Raw genomic sequence first — 22,414 nt, 5'->3', positions numbered from 1 at the left:
AGATTATAAAATTAACATTTTAAACAGCTTTAATATACACAACAGTTAAATCTCAGAAAAAGAAAGATTTCCTTTCAGTTCACAGATGTCCAATGCCATCAACCAAGAGTCTATATTTTGTGAATTTTAACTGATGATCTGCAAGGTATGGTTGTCTACAGAATAAAGCAATAATCCAGTGAGAGAGAGGAGTTGTGTCCACTCTCAGGGTTCCTGTGCTGTATTGATCCTTTCCTGTTCAGCGCTTTTTCCAAGTGAATTTCTTCCGTGCTCCCTCCTGCCCTGGTTTCTTCCTCTCCCTGATCCTGGGGTCAGCGGTCAGCAGGCCAGCTGTTTGGGAAATCAGAGAAAACAGATGATGAAAAGCCATATAAATTAAAAAATAACTTGACGCTGTTACATCGGAAACATGTCAGAATATTACATCTGTGCAATGCTGTTAATATGACAAACTCACATATTACCAAGAAAAATAGGGAAGGGAGGGGAGAGGATGGGGCAACATTAGGGTCCTTTTTAAAATGAAAAGAGAACAAGTAGAATAGAAATAGAATTAGAGGGTCAAGTATTTTTAATAAGTAAAAAATAAGAAAACAAGTAGGTAAAATAGAAACAAATTCATCAAAATACATATTTTAATTTCTCAATTCTAAAAGATTGTATTATGGATACAACGTTATAGTAATAGTCTTTGCCATTTTTGATGAATCTAACATCTCACTAATGAAACTAGTAATTTTTTTTTTATTAATCATGTTTTCCAGTTAAATTATTGCTGTATATCTTCCAGCTTTTAAATAAAAATAATTTAAATTTGTTAAAAGAAAACATTTTCTTTTCATTTTCCCTAACTTCGGATGAAATTATTTTCTGTGGAACTACACATACAATAACCCAGAATAACTACTTTGTAAAGAAACTGCAGATGAGAGTTTATATAAATATGCATAGACATACAGGTGCTGGTCATAAAATCATGAAAAAGTTGATTTATTTCAGTAATACCATTCAAAAAGTGAAACTTGTATATTAGATCCATTCATTACACACAGACCGATATATTTCAAATGTTTATTTCCTTTAATTTTGATGATTATAACTGACAACTAATGAAAGTCCCAAAATCAGTATTCCAGAAAATTAGAATATTGTGAAAATATTCAATATTGAAGACCCCTGGTGCCATACTCTAATCAGCTAATTAACTCAAAACACCTGCAAAAGCCTTTAAATGGTCTCTCAGTCTAGTTCTGTAGGCTACACAATCATGGGGAAGACTGCTGACTTGACAGTTGTCCAAAAGACGACCATTGACACCTTGCACAAGGAGGGCAAGACACAAAAGGTCATTGCTAAAGAGGCTGGCTGTTCACAGAGCTCGGTGTCCAAGCACATTAATAGAGAGACGAAGGGAAGGACAAGATGTGGTAGAAAAAAAAGTGTACAAGCAATAGGGATAACTGCACCCTGGAGAGGATTGTGAAACAAAACCCATTAAAAAATGTGGGGGAGATTCACAAAGAGTGGACTGCAGCTGGAGTCAGTGGCTGTTTCTCAATATGCGTTCTTCAGCGATCTTGCGTCCTTGTGTTCTCGTTCTACGTCATCATTAACCGCCGAAGTTCAGTTCCAATTCTCAAGAACGCAAGTATAGAGGATGCATGAAAGTGCCCGGATATGTTCTTGAAATTGAGGATGCATCGAGTGCAGACTTGAGAGAATCGAGCCGTTAGAAATCCCAGAAGACGTTGTGGGCGGCCGGTGTACGGAAGCTTGTAAGCTTTAAACTCGCTCTCGTAAATACTTGACGGCTCTTGAAGTTGAAAGTAAACATTTATCGTTTTGGTTAATTTTAATAAAGTTATAAGACCCGGAGAAAGTCTGTATTTTTATTGGCATATTAAAATGAATCTTAACAATAAAACATAACGCTGTAAAATAAAACAATACAATTATATGAAAGTTATTTATATATATATATATATATATATATATATATATATATATATATATATATATATATATATATAAAAAATAGTATGAAATGTTTTAATAAATTATGACATTTTGTAATATTTATTGTTCATTGGCCGCTGCTTATGCTGAGACTATGCGGTCAGTTAAACAAGAACGCAGTACATCTCAGTTCTCATAAGTGTGCGTTCTGTGTTCTCGCGTCCTTCCGAGTTTGTTCTTCCAAGGAAGCTTGGCAAGACCGGTCTCCACGAGAACCCAAGTCCGTTCTTTGCATTCTTGGAATTGAGAAACAGCCAGTGCTTCAAGAACCACCACGCACAGACGTATGCAAGACATGGGTTTCAGCTGTCGCATTCCTTGTCAAGCCACTCTTGAACAAGAGACAGCGTCAGAAGCGTCTTGACTGGACTGCTGCTGAGTGGTCCAAAGTTATGTTCTTTGATGAAAGTAAATTTTGCATTTCCTTTGGAAATCAAGTTCCCAGAGTCTGGAGGAAGAGAGGAGAGGCACATAATCCAATGCTTGAGGTCCAGTGTAAAGTTTCCACAGTCATTGATGGTTTGGGGTCCCATGACATCTGCTGGTGTTGGTCCATTGTGTTTTCTGAGGTCCAAGGTCAACGCAGCCGTCTACCAGGAAGTTTTAGAGCACTTCATGCTTCCTGCTGCTGACCAACTTTATGGATATGCAGATTTAATTTTCCAACAGGACTTGGCACCTGCACACACTGCCAAAGCTACCAGTACCTGGTTTAAGGACCATGGTATCCCTGTTCTTGATTGGCCAGCAAACTCGCCTGACCTTAACCCCATAGAAAACCTATGGGGTATTGTAAAGAGGAAGATGCAATATGCCAGACCCAACAGTTCAGAAGAGCTGAAGGCCACTATCAGAGCAACATGGGCTCTCATAACACCTGAGCAGTGCCACAGACTGATCGACTCCATGCCACGCCGCATTGCTGCAGTAATCCAGGCCAAAGGAGCCCCAACTAAATATTGAGTGCTGTACATGCTCACACTTTTCATGTTCATACTTTTCAGTTGGCCAACATTTCTAAAGATCTTTTTTTTTTTTTTGCATTGGTCTTAATTGATATTCTAATTTTCTGAGATACTGAATTTGGGACTTTCATTTGTTGTCAGTTATAATCATCAAAATTAAAGGAAATAAACATTTGAAATATATCAGTCTGTGTGTAATGAATTAATCTAATATACAAGTTTCACTTTTTGAATGGTATTACTGAAATAAATCAACTTTTTCATGATATTCTAATTTTATGACCCGCACCTGTATATCAGTATAATGCTTTAAGCTTCTTGTCACGCACCTTGCCTCATCTTTTCAACTTCTCCCTCAGACACAAAGCTGAGCAGTGCCCGTGAGATGGCCAATCGCAGAGCTCCAGCCTGAGCAGAGTGACCACTGCCCTCCACACTGCCCTCAACATCAAACCGGCCCAGCATGCCCACAAAGTGCAGAGGAAACATCAGCTGCTCCCTGAGACACAGAGAGAAAGAGTGAAAGGTGTGTGTGTGTATGTGTATATATATATATAGTGAGAGGAGAATGAATAAAAGGTTTCTCTCCGCTGGACTACTCAGGTTTTCAACATCTGTATGAATGACATTCCTGCAAATCCCCCAGTGAGCACTGTATCATCATATTTAGACAAAGTGATAATCCTGCCACCGTAAGAACTATTGAGAGGACGTGATGCAAGCGTGTTTGCTTTAGTATGTGCGCGCTCGAGGGGACGGCCCACAGTGCTGACACAGAGCAACACTCCCCTTCTGCTCCAATTAGGCCTGTGTGAAGCGGACGGAGTGATAAGGGCGGGCAGCCGGCCGCACGCTGACAGCGCCAAGTCTCCGGCTCACTCATCTGTGTAATTAACTTTTCAACCACATTAGAAAAACCCAACACACTCACCATGCACACTGGACCACAAATGCTGGATTTGAACATTTTTGGTGTGGCTCTCATTTATGGCATACTAACTAGAGTAAAAACAAACATCCAAGCTCTTGATATGCTATCTTTCGCGATGACTGAGATGCCCTGAGATGCACACCTGTCTTGAAGTAATGGAAAGTAGTGGAGGTAGTTCCTGCCGTTGATTGTGATGTTCCCAGAGCCACTGTCTCTGAGGGTGATGCTGGCTTTGGCAGTCTTCCTTCTGCCTGTGGGAAGGAGAGCGAGGGAGAAAAGAAAGTTAGAGTGATGTGGGAATTAAATGAGTTTGTACAGAAGAAAAACAGTTTTAGGCAAGAAGAGTAAGACGGAATGATGGAAAGCTTGCAGAACAAACGTGTTTTTACCTTTCAGATCTTACTTACAGGAACATGAGAATGAATGGAATAACACACCCAAATATTATATTACTTTCTCTCATGTTGTGAGGAATAGATCAGAATTCGGATTAGAACGTTTGAAAATCTTTTGTCGGCTGTAGCTGTCAAATCTTATTTGTTATTATATTAATAATTCAGGGTATAACAGTTAACTAGAACTAAAATAAACATGTTTGTTATTTGAAATAATTTTAAATGCAAAAGCAAATACATACACACACACACACACCCACACATTTATATATACACGTGTGTGTGTGTATATATATATATATATCATACATATTTGTTTAGTTTAACTTGAGGTACTGCAATTTAATTAAATTAAAAATGACAAACACTACAAAATTAAATTATAATAAAAAAAATAGAAGCATCTCAATGATACTAATATGACATTATATTCATACAGAATGATTATGAATGAATTTCTGTACTTGAAATAAAGCTGTAATAAAATAAAATATAAATATTAATAAACATGGAAACTCGAAATGAAAACAAAACATTTGAAGTTCTAAAATTACTAAAACTAAAAATAAATTAGAAGTATAAAAAAAACCTCTCTTAATCTAAATGACAAAAGCACATAACTAAAACTAAAAATCAAAGCTAATTGAAACTATTAATAAATACTGTAATAGTAACAAATACTAAAACAACAATGATGATCGTGAAAAATGGAGCTGGAAGACAAGAATAATAATAAATAAACAAAATACACTTCATCCCACTTACAATTCACAATGGTTTTTGGTACTAAGCCCACCAGAACACCACATTACAGTTTTTTACAATCACTTTGCTACTATTTTCAGAACCTTGATGTCATTTTTCACAACTCTAGACACAAAACTCACAACCAATGATCAAAATGCACATTTTTCAAAACTCTAACCCTTTTCTCAATTGCTTGGTTACAATACACATGAAACTTAGATCATTTGTTCATTCAACAAAAATCACCTGTTCAATATGACACAATTTAACATCAAAGTACTACTATTTCAAAAGGCAATTCACACATTACATTTCAAATGAGTGTCTATTCATTTCCTTCCAATGATCTAACCAACAATTGATACAACTGCTCAAAATGATAAGTAACTGTTGCATTACTCAATGCATAGTTGTATGGAAACAAACAATCTTCCATGTTTAAATCATGAAAGTTTCGAGATCCTGAAACGAGATTCATTGTCACCAATTAGCGTGGAGCATGAACCAATTAGACTACAATTAGGGCTGTAGTCAAGTCCACGTTTGACAAGTCCAAGACCAGGACTATCGAGTCGGAGTCAAGACCGAGTCCAAAGAGGTTCGAGTCCAAGTCAAGTCCAAATGAGACAGTCAAAACAGAGAAAGAAAATAAAAGCATCTTCAAAACCACATACTTAACTATTGATAATTTATGTGACACGAGAGACAGCATATCTTCATAAGCTGAAGTGCAACTTCACATTTTCAGCATTTTTATTATAGTGTAACAATCATATTCTGGGCTGCCAATGGAAAATATTACAAAGAACAAGCAACATAAGTCTAAAAAATAAATCAACATGTTCCCATTCTTGAATTTGTTACTCGTTCTAAAGCAAGGTGTCCAAACTCAGTCCTGGAGGGCCGGTGTCCAGCAGAGTTTAGCTCCAACTTGCCTCAACACACCTGCCTGAAAGTTTCTAGTACGCTTAGATTAGCTGTTTCAGGTGTGTTTGATAAGGGTTGGAGCTGAATTCTGCAGGACACCAGCCCTCCAGGACCAAGTTTTGAAACCCCTGTCCTAAAGAAACCATAGTACAATGTAACCCTCCCAAGCAAGGCTGTGCAGCATATAAACACCTTCAGCTCTGTGTTTCTGTGTGGCAGCGCATGCATTTGTTTGCTGTTTACCTTAGGCCATATAATATAGGTGCAATATATGTCCCTGGGGATATAGACAGTATTACAGGTGTTAAGCTGAGGCCATTTTTAATAGTAGAAATAAAAATCATTTAGTTCAGTTAGAGAATAGACAATTAAAGATTGAAAAATTAAAGAAATTAAAAATTGTAAGGTTTTTTTTGTATTTGTTTCTAGGCTGGACGATATGGCAAAAAAAAAAGAAAAGATTTTCATCGAATATTTTACCAATTCTCGATTTTGTACTAGTCAATTTGAAAATATAACTACAACATGATTCAAGCAACTTTTTTTTATTTATTAAACCTCTAGTTAAAGAAAATTCTATTCTAAGTGCACCACACACGAAGTTGTCATCATGATGTAAATGTTAAACAAATCACTAAATATCTTTGCAGAAAGCATGCATGAACTACAACTACATCTTGTGCAAACTTTTCTTTTGCATATATGTTAAGAAATAATACAAGAAAAACGCTTAAAAAATTCTCAAGTAATTCAAATTCAAAATGACTGAAGGTATAACACCTAGAGTGCTATTATTAACTATAAATGCTCTGTAAAAACAATGAATAGTTCAGCCTGTCACCCTGATGCAAACATGAAATATCAGACATACAGTAGTAGTCCTTCTCAGGTTTTTTATTTGATTACGCTGCTTTTCCATTGTTTTTTCTGTTTAAACATGGACGCGTTTGACTGCTGCGCTCGCGTCTCGTGCATGAAACGGCTTTCTAAAAACGCGGCGCTCTAGTTATTAAACATTAAAAGATGTTTCACTCCAATCTTCTTGCATTTTTTTCCTATTCCACTGCCCGCATCGCATCTTTGTCAACACAAAAGCACATTCTGTGTGAATGGCACATATAGAGAGCATCACAAGAGAGCGGTTAATCATGTGCGCTGACACGCGGTTAGATCGTTCTTCTCTCTTTACTGTTATTGCCAAAGTGTCTAATTCTAGCGTTTGGTAATATTTCTATTCAAAATCGCGATTCCTCGATTTATAAAAAATAAATTTGTGGCAAAACATTAAATTCGATAAAAATTAATCCATAAAATCTGAAAAATCGCCTAGCCATAGCCCCAGTGTTTGCTTATTTTTACTTTAAAATAAATAAATTACACAAAATTTAAATATTTTACATCAAGGTGTTTGATCCTCCAGGCTTTATAAATTTTTTACTCTTATTCGTTGTTTCTTTTTTTTTTTTTTACTTTTAAACTTTTGTAAGTTTGTTATTTTATATTAGGCTTATATTATATGATGTATTCGTTATGTTAATAAAAATAAAATGCCCCATGTTTATTGCATAAAATTTGTTGTTGTAAGTTATAGATAAGCAATTGACTTTTGAAAGTAGAATTGCGAAAATAGAATTGCGCTATTGAAAGTAAAAGTAAAATGCGCACGGGCATTTATAAGCTAGCCTATATAAAAGCGAAGGAAAGTCAGGTGGAAGAGAGGGATAACTCCAACAAACTTTGTAAAACCAAACTGTATTATGCAACTCGCCGACATTGTGTCTGTGGCCAAAATAAAAATGAATTATGCCTCTGAGCAGCGCGCACACTCAGAGCCAGGCATACCAGGCGACCAATGGCAATGCCCGTTCTAGATGGATTGTAAATTAAACCAATTACATTACCCATTTTCTGAACAAGCAAGCCAGATTAATGGTTTTGTTTTGAAAGAGAAAAAAGCATATATAGCTGGACTCGGTCGAAACCAACTAGAACATTTGGCGAGTCCAATGACCAAGTCCGAGCCAAAATACCAAGGAGTCCAAGACAAGTCCGAGATGACAGAAAAACGAGACCGGACTCGAATACTACAGCCCTAACTACAATATCCATGGATGTAGCCTAATATTTTATCATAATGCTTCATCAGACACTGTGTCTATGGTCCCAAATACTGTACCACCTTTTCAGACTATTTACAGTATTGACAGTACTGCACTGTATAGATGCAGGCCCTTGTAATTGCTTGTCCAATTCTGCCAACTCGTTACTGATGATTGAGTGCACATTGTGGAATGAGTATATAAAGAGTTGATTGGGATCCAAATGCAAGAGCATAGTGATACGTAACATAGAGCCAGCAGGTGATCCAGGTCACAATGGAGGTCAAGCAGTGGTGGGAGGAAGACGAGGAAGACGTGTTGGTCAAAGGAATGGCAGGGGACAGGCACCCCTTCTGAGAGGTGGTCGTGGGCCTCGTTTGAGAGGTGTGGGGAACGTGGTAGAGGACAGGCACCCCTTCTGAGAGGTGGTCGTGGGCCTCGTTTGAGAGGTGTGGGGGAACGTGGTAGGACAAGGCCACGGACCAAGACAGCAGCAGCAACAGCATAGAGTGTCCAATGAAATTCGGGCAATAGTTGTAGACCATGTCATAAATCATGCAAATGCAGACAGAGTGAAGCAAATGAGGACTGAGTTTGTTCAGGTAAGTTCAGTTTCAAGATGGCTGTTGTAAAAACATTCCCAAAAATTCTACATTGTACAGTAATCTCTAAATCTCTTTCCAAAATGTATTTTTAGAGGGTGATGGAGCTGGATGCTGATGACGACCATCACAAATTCATATATTTGGATGAGGCAGGTTTTAATCTGGCCAAGACAAGGAGGAGAGGTCGGAATTTCATTGGCCAGCGGGCAACCATCCAAGTACCTGGACAACGTGGGGCCAACATTACCATGTGTGCGGCTATATCAGAAGATGGTGTGGTGGGACGCAGACCTCATACTGGACCATATAATGTAGCTCTCCTTGTCACCTTTCTTGATGAGCTCGATCATGTTTGTAGAGCTGAAGGTGTGACCTATGTCATTGTGTGGGACAATGTCAGGTTCCATCATGCTCATGTGGTGCAAGCATGGTTTCAGGCCCATGCACTATTTACCACCCTGTATTTACCCCCATACTCTCCCTTCATTAACCCGATTGAGGAATTTTTCTCCGCATGGAGATGGAAGGTTCATGATAGGCACCCTCATGAACAAGTCACTCTTCTCCAGGCCATGGATGACGCCTGCAATGACATCACAGCAGACCAGTGTCAGGCCTGGATTCGCCATGCCCGAAGGTTTTTTCCAAGATGTTTGGCTAATGAAAACATCCATTGTGATGTAGATGAGAACCTGTGGCCAAATCCACAACACAGAGTTGATGACAATGTACAGTAATCACTCCTGTTTTGTTTCTTACAGTACAAGCAAGTTGAGGAACACTGCATTTGATGTTTTACAGTACTGTCTTTTCTATTTCATAGCTAATTACTGTATTTTTACTTTGATTCAAATAAACCTGTTGCGATTGTACTGTAGTGTTTTGCATCAATATATTACAAACTTTGTTCACTGTGTCTGTAGTATTCTCTCTACTACGGCAGTACTTTAACAGAGATGTATTTACTGTACATGTACCATAACCTGTATCACCTATTTTGTTCTACAATATTTAATGATTGTACGAACAATGACACAGTGAAACTATCGGTTGCTTGTGTGTGGGTGATGGTATTTCACAGTAAATTTGTTTTTTGAACCAATGATTGTGCAAGTGCAAGATTTCTTTAAAGACGTGAATGCACAATGCAATGTTTTGAACATTAGACAGCCTGTGTTACAAGTGATAACCGTTTTGTGTCTAGAGTTGTGAAAAATGACATCAAGGTTCTGAAAATAGTAGCAAAGTGATTGTAAAAAACTGTAATAGAATAATGTTTGTCTAGTCAATAATTATTTTACAACAATATATTTTTCACCCTAAATGTTTCACATTCACACGTTTTTCACACGTCTCAGTTTTGGGCACTCATGTAACTATTGGACTAGAGAGACATAAAAATGGCTTTTCTATTTTTTCATAAATGTCCTAATTTGAATGGCAATTATTGCAATTTCAAGTGCACAATATATGCAGTTATTGCAAATAATCAAATCAGATTCAGAATTATCAACCCTACACACTACATATGAAAAAGGTAAGGTTTGACTACAGAACACATCTGCAGACTTCAGAAAAATATGCACGGATTACATTTATGATACATATTGGCAAACTTGATGTGTTAGCGGCAAAAAAAAGGTTGATGACATATTTATTCAGCCTTTTTATTTCTTTACCATCTGCAATGCTGAAAGTGACTCCCTGTGGGTCGTACTGCAGGGCAGGAATCTCTTGTTTACTGGACTGAACATCCAGCTGCTTGCGGAACTTCAGTATGAACTCCTCCTCCAGAGAGCAGTAGGGCATAGACAACAACTTCTCCATCAGCTGGATCAACCGCATGTACTACACAAAACAAGACAACTCACTTAGTTTGCCCACAGCACCCTCTAGTGTTTCCATCCTGAGTTACACTCTTCTTCTCAAAGTTCTTACATCGTGATCTGAAACGCTCTCCACCAGATACTCCTCGATTTCCTCTTTTAACAACCACCTGCTCCCAGTCAGCAATCTGTGAGGAAACAAACACAGTTAAGCCATCAAAATCATCACTTTCAGGGAAAATCAGCACTTTGTGCTTTACTTGATTGATTCCTAATATACCTAGCACTATATATTACAAATATATTTGGCTCTGCGACAAAGTACTTTTGCCATCTTCTTTTTCTTGCAGGAAGTTTTGAAGCGCTCACATTTGTTTGGTATCTGAAGTGAAGAGGCCTTTATTTCTCATCTTGTCCTGGTGTCTTTCTATGGCCAGAGTCTTTTCGTAGACATCCTAGAATAACAAGAGAGAAATACCAAATGCAGAATTAATGCTAAAAAAGAAAGAACCCTCTGAGCATAGTCTCTGTTGACTAATAAGTCAATGAATACACAGAATGAAGGACGAGGTATTCTTCATAGATATTCAGGAATCCCTCAAAAGAAAAGATGCAGTGAAGCAAAAGCAGGGATTTGAAAATCCCCCCGACACACACATGCTCTCTCACACACACACACACACACACACACAGTCTCCATTATGAAGGCAGATCTCATCTCTCTCTCTCTCTTCAGTTTTGGCTGAATTTAATTGTGTGTGTGTGTGTGTGTGTGTGTGTGTGTGTGTGTGTGTGTGGAGGGAAAATTGAATTGGGGAGCACTTGGGCCGTAACCCCCCGCACTTTCTCTCTCTTTTCTAACACAAACACACTCGCACGTCCTCCTGACAGGAGAATCTGCCATGCGGAGCAGGATGGCATCCTCGGGCACACTTGTCTAAATTGGCATCGCGCCTGTGAGCCTGGAGTGCCCGTCAGGCGTGGCGGTGCGGAGCAGGGGTCTGATGCAGGGCCCCGGCGCTGGCATGCAGCTCACGTCGGCACCTTCCTCACGCCTGTGCAAGAATTCATTTCCCCCTCAATTATCCCACAGCTGTTTGTTTAATTCGGTCCTGATAGAGTGCGTATAATCCACCGCTACTCGCCAAAAAAGCAAACATCGGGCAAAAACCAATTTTCAGCACAAAAAAGGAGGAGTAATAGAAAAGAAAGGGGGGAGGGAGAAAAAAAAGCGGGGGAATGCACGTTACACGTTCGTGATCACAGCGCCATAACGAATCCAGAGAAATTCAAATGCCTTTAGGAGGGGAGAGATGCTCCTCGTCGGAGCTTTTAATATGAACTTTCAATGTAGCCTTTTGGTTGGCCGGGGATCCTTGTATTCAACAAATCATGGGTAAATTGTACAGACTCGCTCCACCCAAAGCACGCACAAGATTTTTGTCGAAGGTTAAGTAGAAAATATAGTATAATCAACACAAGTTAAGATCTTGAAGGGCCTGCAGTTAAAAGTAGGAAGTACTCATGAGCCAGTGCTTTTATGACTTTTTTAAAGTAAATAATTGTTGGTCCAAGTATAAATGTGTCAGTCCATTCTGTGGCCATCTTGGTAACGCACATGGGTTAGCTAATGGGGAAAGACAGAAACTTGCAAAACTGTTTGCCAAAATTAAGTATAAATAATAGATTTCAAGTCAGGTAATGCAGGTGTCAAAGTATGCTTCTTTAGCTCAAATTATGCAATAAAATAAAATATGTTTTAGGCTAGTCCTGCAATGGCACAGGCACATTCAAAAACAAATAAACAGCAATACCAATGCGAAAGCAACTTGCCGATTCTAATAAATCTGTTGGTCTTTTTCTGATAATTTCATGCCTTGCCAACGTAAACTCTTATTGAATGCAGTTGTAAATTCTGTCAAATTCAACTCACCAATTATCTAGCTGACTGAAAAGTGTTTTTCTTTAAATTTCTGATCTGGGTTTGAGAAAGGGTTGAAAATCCTAAAACGATCAGTAAAATTATGCACCATAATTTTTATAAATTAGCACTACCATTCAAAGACGTGTACTCCCTAAGATTTTTTAATGTCTTTTGCTAAATGCATTTCTTTTAAATAAAAATAAGGTAAACAGAAATACTGTTCAATTTTACATAACTGTTTCTAAATTTACATTTATTTTTCTATATTCATGTTTTAAAATATAATAGTTTTCAGCAGCCATTATTCCAGTCTTCAGTGTCAAGTAAGCCCTCAGAAATCATACTAATATGCACATTTTGATTTTACTAATTCTTATTTAAAAAGTAACATTTCTTATTAATTTCTCATAGATGAAAGCGCATATCTTGTTTAATAAGTTTATTGAAACTGATACATTTTTCAAAATCCTTCTATAAACAGAATGTTATAAAGAACAATCTGTTTACTGTCACTTTTGATCAATTTAATGATCAATTATTATATGCCGATTTTGGCATATACAGTTGATACAGAACTTTGGTGGGATATATGCATTTTTAGTTTGAGAGAATAAAAAGGGTCACACGATTAATATTTAAACAACTGATTATTGCTGAACAGGAATACTTGGTTACTTGAGTGTACAAGTGGGTTACTTTGACAGCTGTGTAACTTTCTGATATATGAAGTATGACTATAAGGTAAATGTCCATATTCACTGCCTGTGTATCTTAGTGAGTTTTTGTTTTGCTTCCTTTTGCTCATGCTAGAAAAATATTCCTCTCTGCAGGAAGGAGAGTTGAACATTATTTTCTGCACACTGCAGGTTTTCTGAACGCGAAGCACCTCCGTGCGATTCGAAGCTGGATGACAGAGCCGGTGCACGCCGACAGATTTGACATACCTATTTAAATTAGCAGCAGGGGTCCCAGCCACTGCAGGGCAAAGGGGAGGATGAGGGGCTTGGGCGCACCGAGGACAATGGCGCATTAGCACACACACAAACTCCTTACTGCTACTGAGAGACGTCTTAGCCCAAGGTCGAGTCCATAGATGAATGGTAGAGAAGGGAAAAATAAGCTAAAACAAACAAACTTTGAAAAGGAATTAGCCGTGGTGACAGAGGCGGTTAACGCAGGAGGCTCTCTGGGGCTCTTCCCATCGCAGTAAAACCCCTGAGGCTGACGTGCACACACACCTACACACAAAAAAACAGCACGTGTGCACGCATACACACGCACACCTAATATCACAAAGCCCTGGCGTGCCTACTGAAGTGTGTGATGCTCCCTGTTGTAAATGGGATTTAAGGAGGAGAAAGAGCTAAGTCACACTCATCTTCCTAACTCTCATTCCTCTTCTTTCCACAAATCCAAACCTGCCATTTGCATTTTCCTTAATCATTCCAATCTCCTGTTTATATTGGTTTGTTTTAACATCAACCGTTCAATTTCATTTGATTTAGCACAATAAGGGTAAAATGTCAAACAAAGCCTGTCTTTCAGCAGAGGGGCTGTTCCCCCATCACCCCATCCAGGCCCTGTTAAGATCAGAGACCTGAGTCGCAGCTTCCCTTCCCAGCGCTCTCTGTCTGCACCCCTCCTCTATCCCAGCTCTCTGTGATGTGCCCCCACCTACCCTCTGTCTGTGCCACTCCCTTCCTTCAATCACCAGACAAAGCAGGATCTCTCCCCAAACCAGTTGGACTAAATAAAAATTATGACTGATACAGACATTTAGTCAAAAACTGAAACTGAAAATAAAGCTTAATAATGAATTAATTAAATGTAGTTTTAAACATGCTCTGCATATCTGTATATAAACAATTAAATTGCACAAAGCAGATTTTATATCAGCGTTTTAATAATATAATTGTTTCTACCTTGCCTAATAAAACAAATATTCATGACAGATTTATTCAAACAAATTAAATAATGAAGAAAGAGATTAAATAAAAATATAATGTATATACTGTATATTCAGCTAAATGCTGCTCTCTAGAGTTTTTATTTTTTTGACATCTTTCCATGGCTGGAACACTGATTACATTAGACACGATACAATTTATTAAGTTGTACTGGTTCTGTCAACATACCTTCTGATGTTTATTCATGTTTATTTTGTGCTATAACTAGTAGTAAAGAGTAGGCTTGCTTGCAGACCATTGTTAAGCCGCAACAACGGTTAAGTCACTTGCCTACCGCAGCACAGCCTGCCACCGACGTTTTGATTTTTTATATTAATAAAAAATAATTTACTTCAGCTAGAGAACAGACACTACAATTAAAAACTAAACGTGGCTGCTCGATGCAGCGTGCTGAACGTCAGTCGGATCACAGATCAGATTTCCTTTATCACATTAGGAGAGTGAGTCGAGCTGACTGACAAGAAGAGTGAGGTGAGACAGACAAGACGATAGTGGATGATTTAGTTTCGAAGCGAAATACAAAAACGAATGTATGGCAATATTTTGGATTTTGAAAAGCCTGTTGACTTTTGCCGTTTATCTAAGGTGATTTTCATAGACTGTAAAAAAAAAAAATGAATGTAGTGTTCGTGACGTCACCCGTAGGTTTCTGAAGAGCATTTTTGAAGCTCAAAGTGGGCGGAGACGGCCGTCGCCATCTTGGCTGCACGTCACTCCCAGATAATCAAAAATGGGCAAAAAGGCAGGATGTGGGTGGAGCTGGTTGCTGAAACCACGTCCGCCTAGCGCGAAGGTGTTGTAACAGCGGCAATCCACCTGTCACTCAAGTGGTCACGCCCTTAATTATGCAGAACTTTAAGGCTTGATATCATTTAAACGGATTAGTTAAAAAAAAAAAAAAAAATTCACCCCCCTCACAATTGTCATGAAGGGCAAAATTTGCTATATAGACCAAAATAATTTTTTGAACCAGGCAGTAAACATGTTTTTTCTGTTGTAAATTTGGGCATTTTAACATGGGAGGTCTATGGGATGGACTCCCTTTTGCAGCCAGCCTCTAGCGGCCAGTTGACAAATTACAGTTTAAGTCACTTCCTGGAGGTTGCCGGAGGTTGCCGCTTGGTGATTTTGGAAGTTTTTTTAAAACATTCTTATTTAATTGGTTCAATAATGTTTTCTGATTTTTACTTTATTTAAACTTTGTGTAATTTATTTTATTAGACATCAAGGTGTATGCCTTGCCATTAATGCTTTCTTACTAGTTTTGCTAATAAACATTCTAAGTTTCTTGTGTTTGCTGATTTTTAATTTTGTATACCCATTTAAACTGTGTAAGTTATTTGTTTTTTTATATTAGGCATAGCCAACAGCATGGTGTATTTTTATTCGTTTTGTTAATAAAAGTTCTATGATTTATACATAGGCTAAGTGAGTTTGACGTTGTATATTGTTGCTTGAATTGCATTAAACTGCTTAAACTGAGTTGGCTGCAGTGACTTGTCACGCCATATTTAAAAATATCAAGATGACATTTATTGATTTAATTTTGCATAAACTTGACAGAAAGCCCATGCTTTGTTTCATACTAACAATTGACCAAATCATCTGGTCAATGGATTTAGCCTTCCAAAAACTAGAAATGCATCATTGGCCACCATAACTTTGGAACATCAGTTAAACTATTTACAGTAGAAACTATTTTAAAACAATGATTAGTAGCCAATAAATTATTGATATTAAAATTAGATTTTTGCCTAAATAAATTAGAAAACAAAAACACAAAGCTAAAATCAGTCATCAGTCAAGAAAATTAAGCTATCACAATACTTTGGATAAAAGCATCTGCCAAATGACTAAATGTAAATGTAAATGTAAATACTATGCACATGATGGAAAACATTCATTTTCAGATTTGCTAGGCTACATTTAACAGTGTTACTAATTAAATTATCAGTGTTTTTAAAGTGAGACTAGAACGATTACAGTAAATGTAAAAAAAAAAAAAAAGGGGGGAACAAGCATGCATCTAAATTAAGTATTAAATATCAATACTAACAAACAAATAAATTATCGCACAATCTATATGGTACCTACGTACTGTATATAAACACCTATTATTAAAATATCATCTAGAACACTCTAGCATGAACTTACATGCAAGAGGGAATAGTAGGACTGTTTCCCTGTGTAGAACAGAAAGTGAAAAGGGCGTCCTTCTGCATTCCACTGGATAGCTAAAAGAGAACAGGGCACGTATCAGTAAGCTTATATTTGGTGTCAAAGAGCAAAGAGAGACTTAAAAGGCAACTTCTACATACCTGTCTGTTTTGGGAATATTTCCTCCGGGTGCTAAAACAAAAAGAAAGCAACATAATGAACATATTGACTGTTTATCAAAAAATTGTTATAAAAATTTGGATGAAATCTCACCTTCATAACAGGTCTTGCTCGTTTCTCAAAGAGTCCAGATGGGAAGAGATATGCAATACTCCTCTAAACAAACAAACAAGTGAATCAGATGCACATTCTTTTTAATTTCTCCATTAAATGGCCAATTATTTTGTCACTTACTAAAAATTACACTTTAACAAATTTTAATTATGAATACATTTTTATGGTGATTATGGTGTGACTGATTTTTATTAATATTTTATCATGAAACAATCTTAGTGAGATTGATGGGCTTGAAGGCTTACATTACCTTTAAAAACATTGTATGAACTTTTTTTAATGAGCATTCATGCAGTCAGGGCTCAACCTTACTATGGAAGGCAAACAAAGTGTCAGCTTATTCCAATTCTTAAACTACATGCAACACTGCGTCAACAAAATATTTAATTTTTATTGTGCACCTCACAGGTCTCTCTATGCACCCCAGTTGTGTGTTTTACTACAGTGGGAAACACTGATCTCTTCTACTTCAAATACTCTCAATAAAGAACCAAATTATTCCAGTGATAGCATTCAGCAGGGCACAAAAACGTTCATTTGCATAACATGAGACATTCAGAATGGCAACCTTTGGGTCTTTGACCCTGTTTTCAGGATAAAGAGACAGAAAACATAAAAGAAAAAAGTGAGGTGATGGCAGATGCACTCTAAGAGCACAGACATCCATGTATTGGGCCATCAAAACCAGAGGGTGAGGAAAACTGAGTGAAATAAAGCAACACAAAGAGAAGAACAGACAGAACGGTGCAGGATGCAGTGACAGATGAAGGCAGCACCTGTTCAAACCTTGAAAAGCAAGATGGCCCAACTCCCTCAGGGAGGTTTAGCCTCATCATAGTGTTCTAGAAACCTCTGCTGCCTAAACTTCACACAAGCCAAATGGGGAAAACAAACTTGCTACTCGCACTCCCTCAAAAACTTTTTTTTTTTGGAGACACTTAGAGACCAATTGCTTCATGTGCCATGAAAAATGTAGCACTGAAAATCTAAAAGTGTCTGACCTTCACAGGTGATAAAGACATGCATGTTTTAACCCGTACAAATCCTGCCATCACATCGCTTTTGTAGCACCTTTTTTTTTTTTTTTTTTTTTTTTAAGTCAAGGTGTCTTGCACCAAGTCATAATTTAATTTTACATGACCATTTGTACTCTCTCGCTGACTCTTACATAGTGTACAATAAAAGGACTAGTTCTCACACAAACAAAAAAACTAAAAAATTATAAAATAAAAAATTGTCCAAGTGACCATATGGCTCAGTGAAATTATGCCCATTTTTTGTCCTGATCTATTATTTTTATTTAAAAAATTAGTTCAATTCATTAAAAAAAAAAAGCCTTTAAAAGTTTGGGGCCTGGAATTTATTTTTAATATTTTTTATTCAGCAAGGACAAATTGACTTGATAAAATTTTACAGTAACATGTATAATGCTACAAAAGATTTATATTTCAAGTAAATGCCGCTCTTTTGAACTTTCTATTTAACAAAAAAATCCTGGAAAAAAAGTATCACGGTTTCCACAAAAGCAGCACAACTGTTTTCAACGCTGATAATAAGAAGAAATTCTTCTGAAGCACCAAATCAGCAGTGATTTCTGGATGACTGGAGCAATGGCTGCTGAATATTTACATTTTAAAACACATTAAAATAGAAAATGTATTTTAAATTGTAATAAATTCACTATATTTCTGTTGTGGATATACTGTATTGGATTAAATAAATACAGCCTTTGTCAGCATTAGAGACTTTACATAAAAAAAAAATAATAATAACATACAGACCCCAAAACTTTTGAACAGCAGTGTACATAAAAATTTTTAAAAAATTATCCAAACAACATGGATACACTTCATTTCAGAATAAAACTGTTCAATTTCTGAATTTTCAAATATTAAAAATAATAATAGTAAAGCATTATTTTTTTTTTCAAATTGTATTAATTTTTGAAACCACATGAGAAAAAAAAAAGATTTCTAAAAATTTGGCACATTTTAAACTTTTTTTTTTTCTTTTCTTTATAGTGGACTCTTTTTTTGTCATTGACCCATGTGTTAAAAGATGAGTTCACCTAGGAATAGTTCACCTTGACATCCGTATTATTTTCTTTATATTTGTGGAACACAAAATTAGATATTTTGCACAGCATGCTGACCTTATCATTAGAAATAAAATGTCTCACTGCCAAGCTCCAATAATATGCTACATAAACGCAAATCATATAATTTGCACTATTTTCCAAAACATCTGAAACCTGTGCTTCAAGACACTCTGCTTTAAAAGTTTGCTCAACGTAGAATTGTCGAAAACTCAGCAAATTTCTTCCCAATTTCAGTTGCATGGGCTCTATGAACGTCTGAGCCCACCTGACGGGTGCAAACGCAATGTGTGTGCGAGTAGACGAAAGACAGCGGGAGAAGGCAGGTGAGGCTTGCAGTCTTTATTAATTACTTCCTCCTGGCAGCGCTTGCTGTGCAGCTGTTTCACACCTTCAGCGCATTCACGGGAACGTCATGTCGGCTGAAGCGCTTGGCAGACATGCCGGTGCCAGCTCAGGCACAGACGCCCCATCCTGTACTTGCTCTGTGCCCCGCAGTCGCAGCCATTTTTCACCCCTTACCCACTGATCAGCTGGCAGAGGGACGGTACGTGTCAGCTTCTTTTAGCCACACTTACTCTGAGGACTCAATTCATTAATGGTGACAGAGATTGGGGAATAATGCTAAGAATCGAGAAATTGGACCAAATTAGTGGGATAAATCAATTATGGCCATTCCTGTCTGGCACAGAATAAAATACTGGACATAAATATTGTTTGGAATTACAATTATATGCCAATTTTTAAGTGGGTCCCAGAAGTTCCGCTGTGACACCACCTGATGACTTTACTTTTAGCTCAGAAGGAATCACAATGATATTGATTGTATCAGTCTTTGTATTTGTTCTGTCTTATTTTAACTCTCTAAACCAGGCCTGTGCAAACTCGGTCCTAGAGGGCCGGTGTCCTGCAGAGTTTAGTTCCAACTTGCCTCAACACACCTGCATGGAAGTTTCTAGTATGCCTAGTAAGAGCTTGATTAACTGCTTCAGGTGTGTTTGATTAGGGTTGAAGCTAAACTCTGCAGGACCCCGGCCCTCCAGGACCGAGTTTGGACAGCCCTGATCTAAACCAACTAAATACAATAAAGCTATTTATTTTCTTTTAATTTGCATCCCTTCAACAAGAATAAGTTGAAAAAGCTCTCAGAGTTTTAAGAAAAAGTATGATTTCTACACTTGGAAAGGTCATGTAAATTAGGAAAATCTTAAAATTTCAGGGGAAATTTATAAGGAATAAACATTATATATAGAAATTCTTATCCTATACTTATCCAGTACATCCCAAATGACTAATATTCATGTAAATTCATTGGTTAAAAATAGTGGGAAAATGAATAACATTAAAACTTTTGGAATACTGAAATGTATTTTATTTAAAAATTATACTTTTTTCATTCACAGAAACTATGAGTTCCTGAAGATTATAAGAAGTTTTGAAAAACAAAAATAGCACTAGCTGGCTTTTGAATATTGTTGTAGACAATGGGAGGGCTTGGAGTGAAAAAGGTTGAGAAACACTATTCTAGAATATCAACTTCTACATGTTACTGTAGAAGATAGAGACAGGTTAAAAAAATCATAACATAATCAAATCATAAGGCACAATAGTATTTAGAAATTACCCATACTGTAATTTTCTTATTAGTGTTGTCAAAAGTCAATACTTAAATTTGAAATACATAACATTACCAGCCGGTCCTCTCAGAGTTACAAGAGATTTATTCATAAAAGTCTTTAGTGACAAGATCATTGTCTAAGCTGCTGTAAAATGACAATTCTAACACCCGTCATAAATGTCAAATATTATATGCACTATACTTATAAATACCAACAAAGGAATAACACCCTCTAAAGCCTATATCTTGTAAAATATATTTTTGACTATGAACAAATGACATCAGTTTAACAGCTGAAGCAGAAGGTGATATACTTTGTCCATTCTCATGTTTATGAGGACACAAATTTGTATAATGACATGGGTATTACAACGTGAAGGTGATTTATGAGGACACTTTCGGTGTTCCTGTAATTCAAAAGGCTTATAAATCAAACAGAATGAGTTTTTTTTTAAATATAAAAATGCAGAAAGTTTCCTGTAAGGGGTAGGTTTAAGGGTAGGGTTGGTGTAGGACAATAGAAAATACAGTTTGTTCAGTATAAAAACCATTACGCCTATGGAGAGTCCCCATAAAGCATAAAAACCAACGTGTGTGTGTATAATAATAAGCCAGATTCAGATGTATAAGATTCAGATGTAGGCTACTGCTGTATATCAATGCTGTTGCTACAGGTTTTATTTGTAAAATAAAATATGGCCATATATATGTACATAAAATAATAGAATATGACCGAACAAAGCATAGAACAGAACAGAATAGAATAGAACTGTAACTCACATCAATATCCTCTTGTGTGAATGTCTCTGGGTCTTCCCCCATCATGTTGGCCAAATGTCGTTTGCCGATTTCAAACTCCTCCACCTGTTTGTCAATAAACTCCTGTGTGAATTTCCGAGGGCCTGCTGCTGCCAGGTTCTTCTTCCATAAAGAGGATGACACACAAATTTGTCTGACTGGCAGCTGGAATTAAGAAAAAACAAGAACAGCAAATAAGAACCAATTCCAGACAATTGCTACAAAGAACAAGGTTACAAGTAGCCTTGGTGATCAAGCTCATGAAATAATGAGACATCAATAATAAGTAGAATAAATGATCTAAATAAAAACAAAGGCTTTTATTTATTATAAATAATATTATTCTAAACAAAAGTAAGTACGTCTAAATGATTATAATATTGTTTTAATTTCTTAATTAAAAGTGCATCTGTATTATCCATTAGCTGGCTTGGGCAGAGGACATCATGCCAAGCCATACAAAATATAAACCGTTCATATAGTACAGGTTATTAACGCAACATGTATGCAACGAAACGGAAAGACAGCACTCCATCCTGTCAATCTACACGTTTTATACAGACTCCAAACGCATTGCAATGTTACAAGGACATGATCCTGTCAGCAGCATCAGAACCAATCACGACCGACTAGTCGCAAACACAACTCTGTGCAAAAATAAGAACGCATTTCACCTGCGGAACCGTCTTTGATCGGGACACACAGAAATTCTTCCCGCAGCTCCCAGACTTCCATAAAATCGACCACACGCCTCTGCAACCGGAGGCAGCCATGTTTGCTCGACGACTCGCGCTTGTACAGGAAGTGAAGACTACATCACATCCTGGAAGCCGGCAAGATCGTTCATCACTCACAAAAATATCTTTGGCACATTGTAGTGGCAAATTCCACATTCACAGATCCAAATATTCAAATTCCATACCTCTCCTTTTCCCCTAAAACTATTTGAGTTATAAACAAAAAAGCTGTAAAAACATGATCTGTTTGCAATTATTGTCCAGTCTTTAATGACTTCTCAAAAGTATTTTAGTTTGAAATGAATTTATTACT

At 37.1% G+C, this 22,414-nt stretch overlaps 1 protein-coding gene across 1 annotated transcript; it reads right to left on the bottom strand.

Moving 5' to 3' along the window:
* Nucleotides 1–11: 11 nt before the first annotated feature.
* Nucleotides 12–22,159, bottom strand: LOC306844505 (small ribosomal subunit protein uS9m-like). Its single transcript, XM_079376690.1, has 11 exons — nucleotides 22,039–22,159; nucleotides 21,347–21,529; nucleotides 16,833–16,895; nucleotides 16,721–16,751; nucleotides 16,557–16,636; nucleotides 10,881–10,966; nucleotides 10,624–10,699; nucleotides 10,365–10,533; nucleotides 4,055–4,163; nucleotides 3,311–3,480; nucleotides 12–330 (listed from the first exon to the last, which is right to left on the bottom strand). Exons 1-11 carry the CDS (start codon nucleotides 22,135–22,137, stop codon nucleotides 239–241), a joined length of 1,158 nt encoding a protein of 385 aa, XP_079232816.1. The 5' UTR covers nucleotides 22,138–22,159; the 3' UTR covers nucleotides 12–238.
* Between the last annotated feature and the right edge of the window lie 255 nt (nucleotides 22,160–22,414).

Source organism: Barbus barbus, assembly GCF_936440315.1.
Source record: "Barbus barbus genome assembly, chromosome: 25".
Lineage (NCBI taxonomy): Eukaryota > Metazoa > Chordata > Actinopteri > Cypriniformes > Cyprinidae > Barbus > Barbus barbus.
This window is presented reverse-complemented; position numbering and strand designations above follow the sequence as displayed.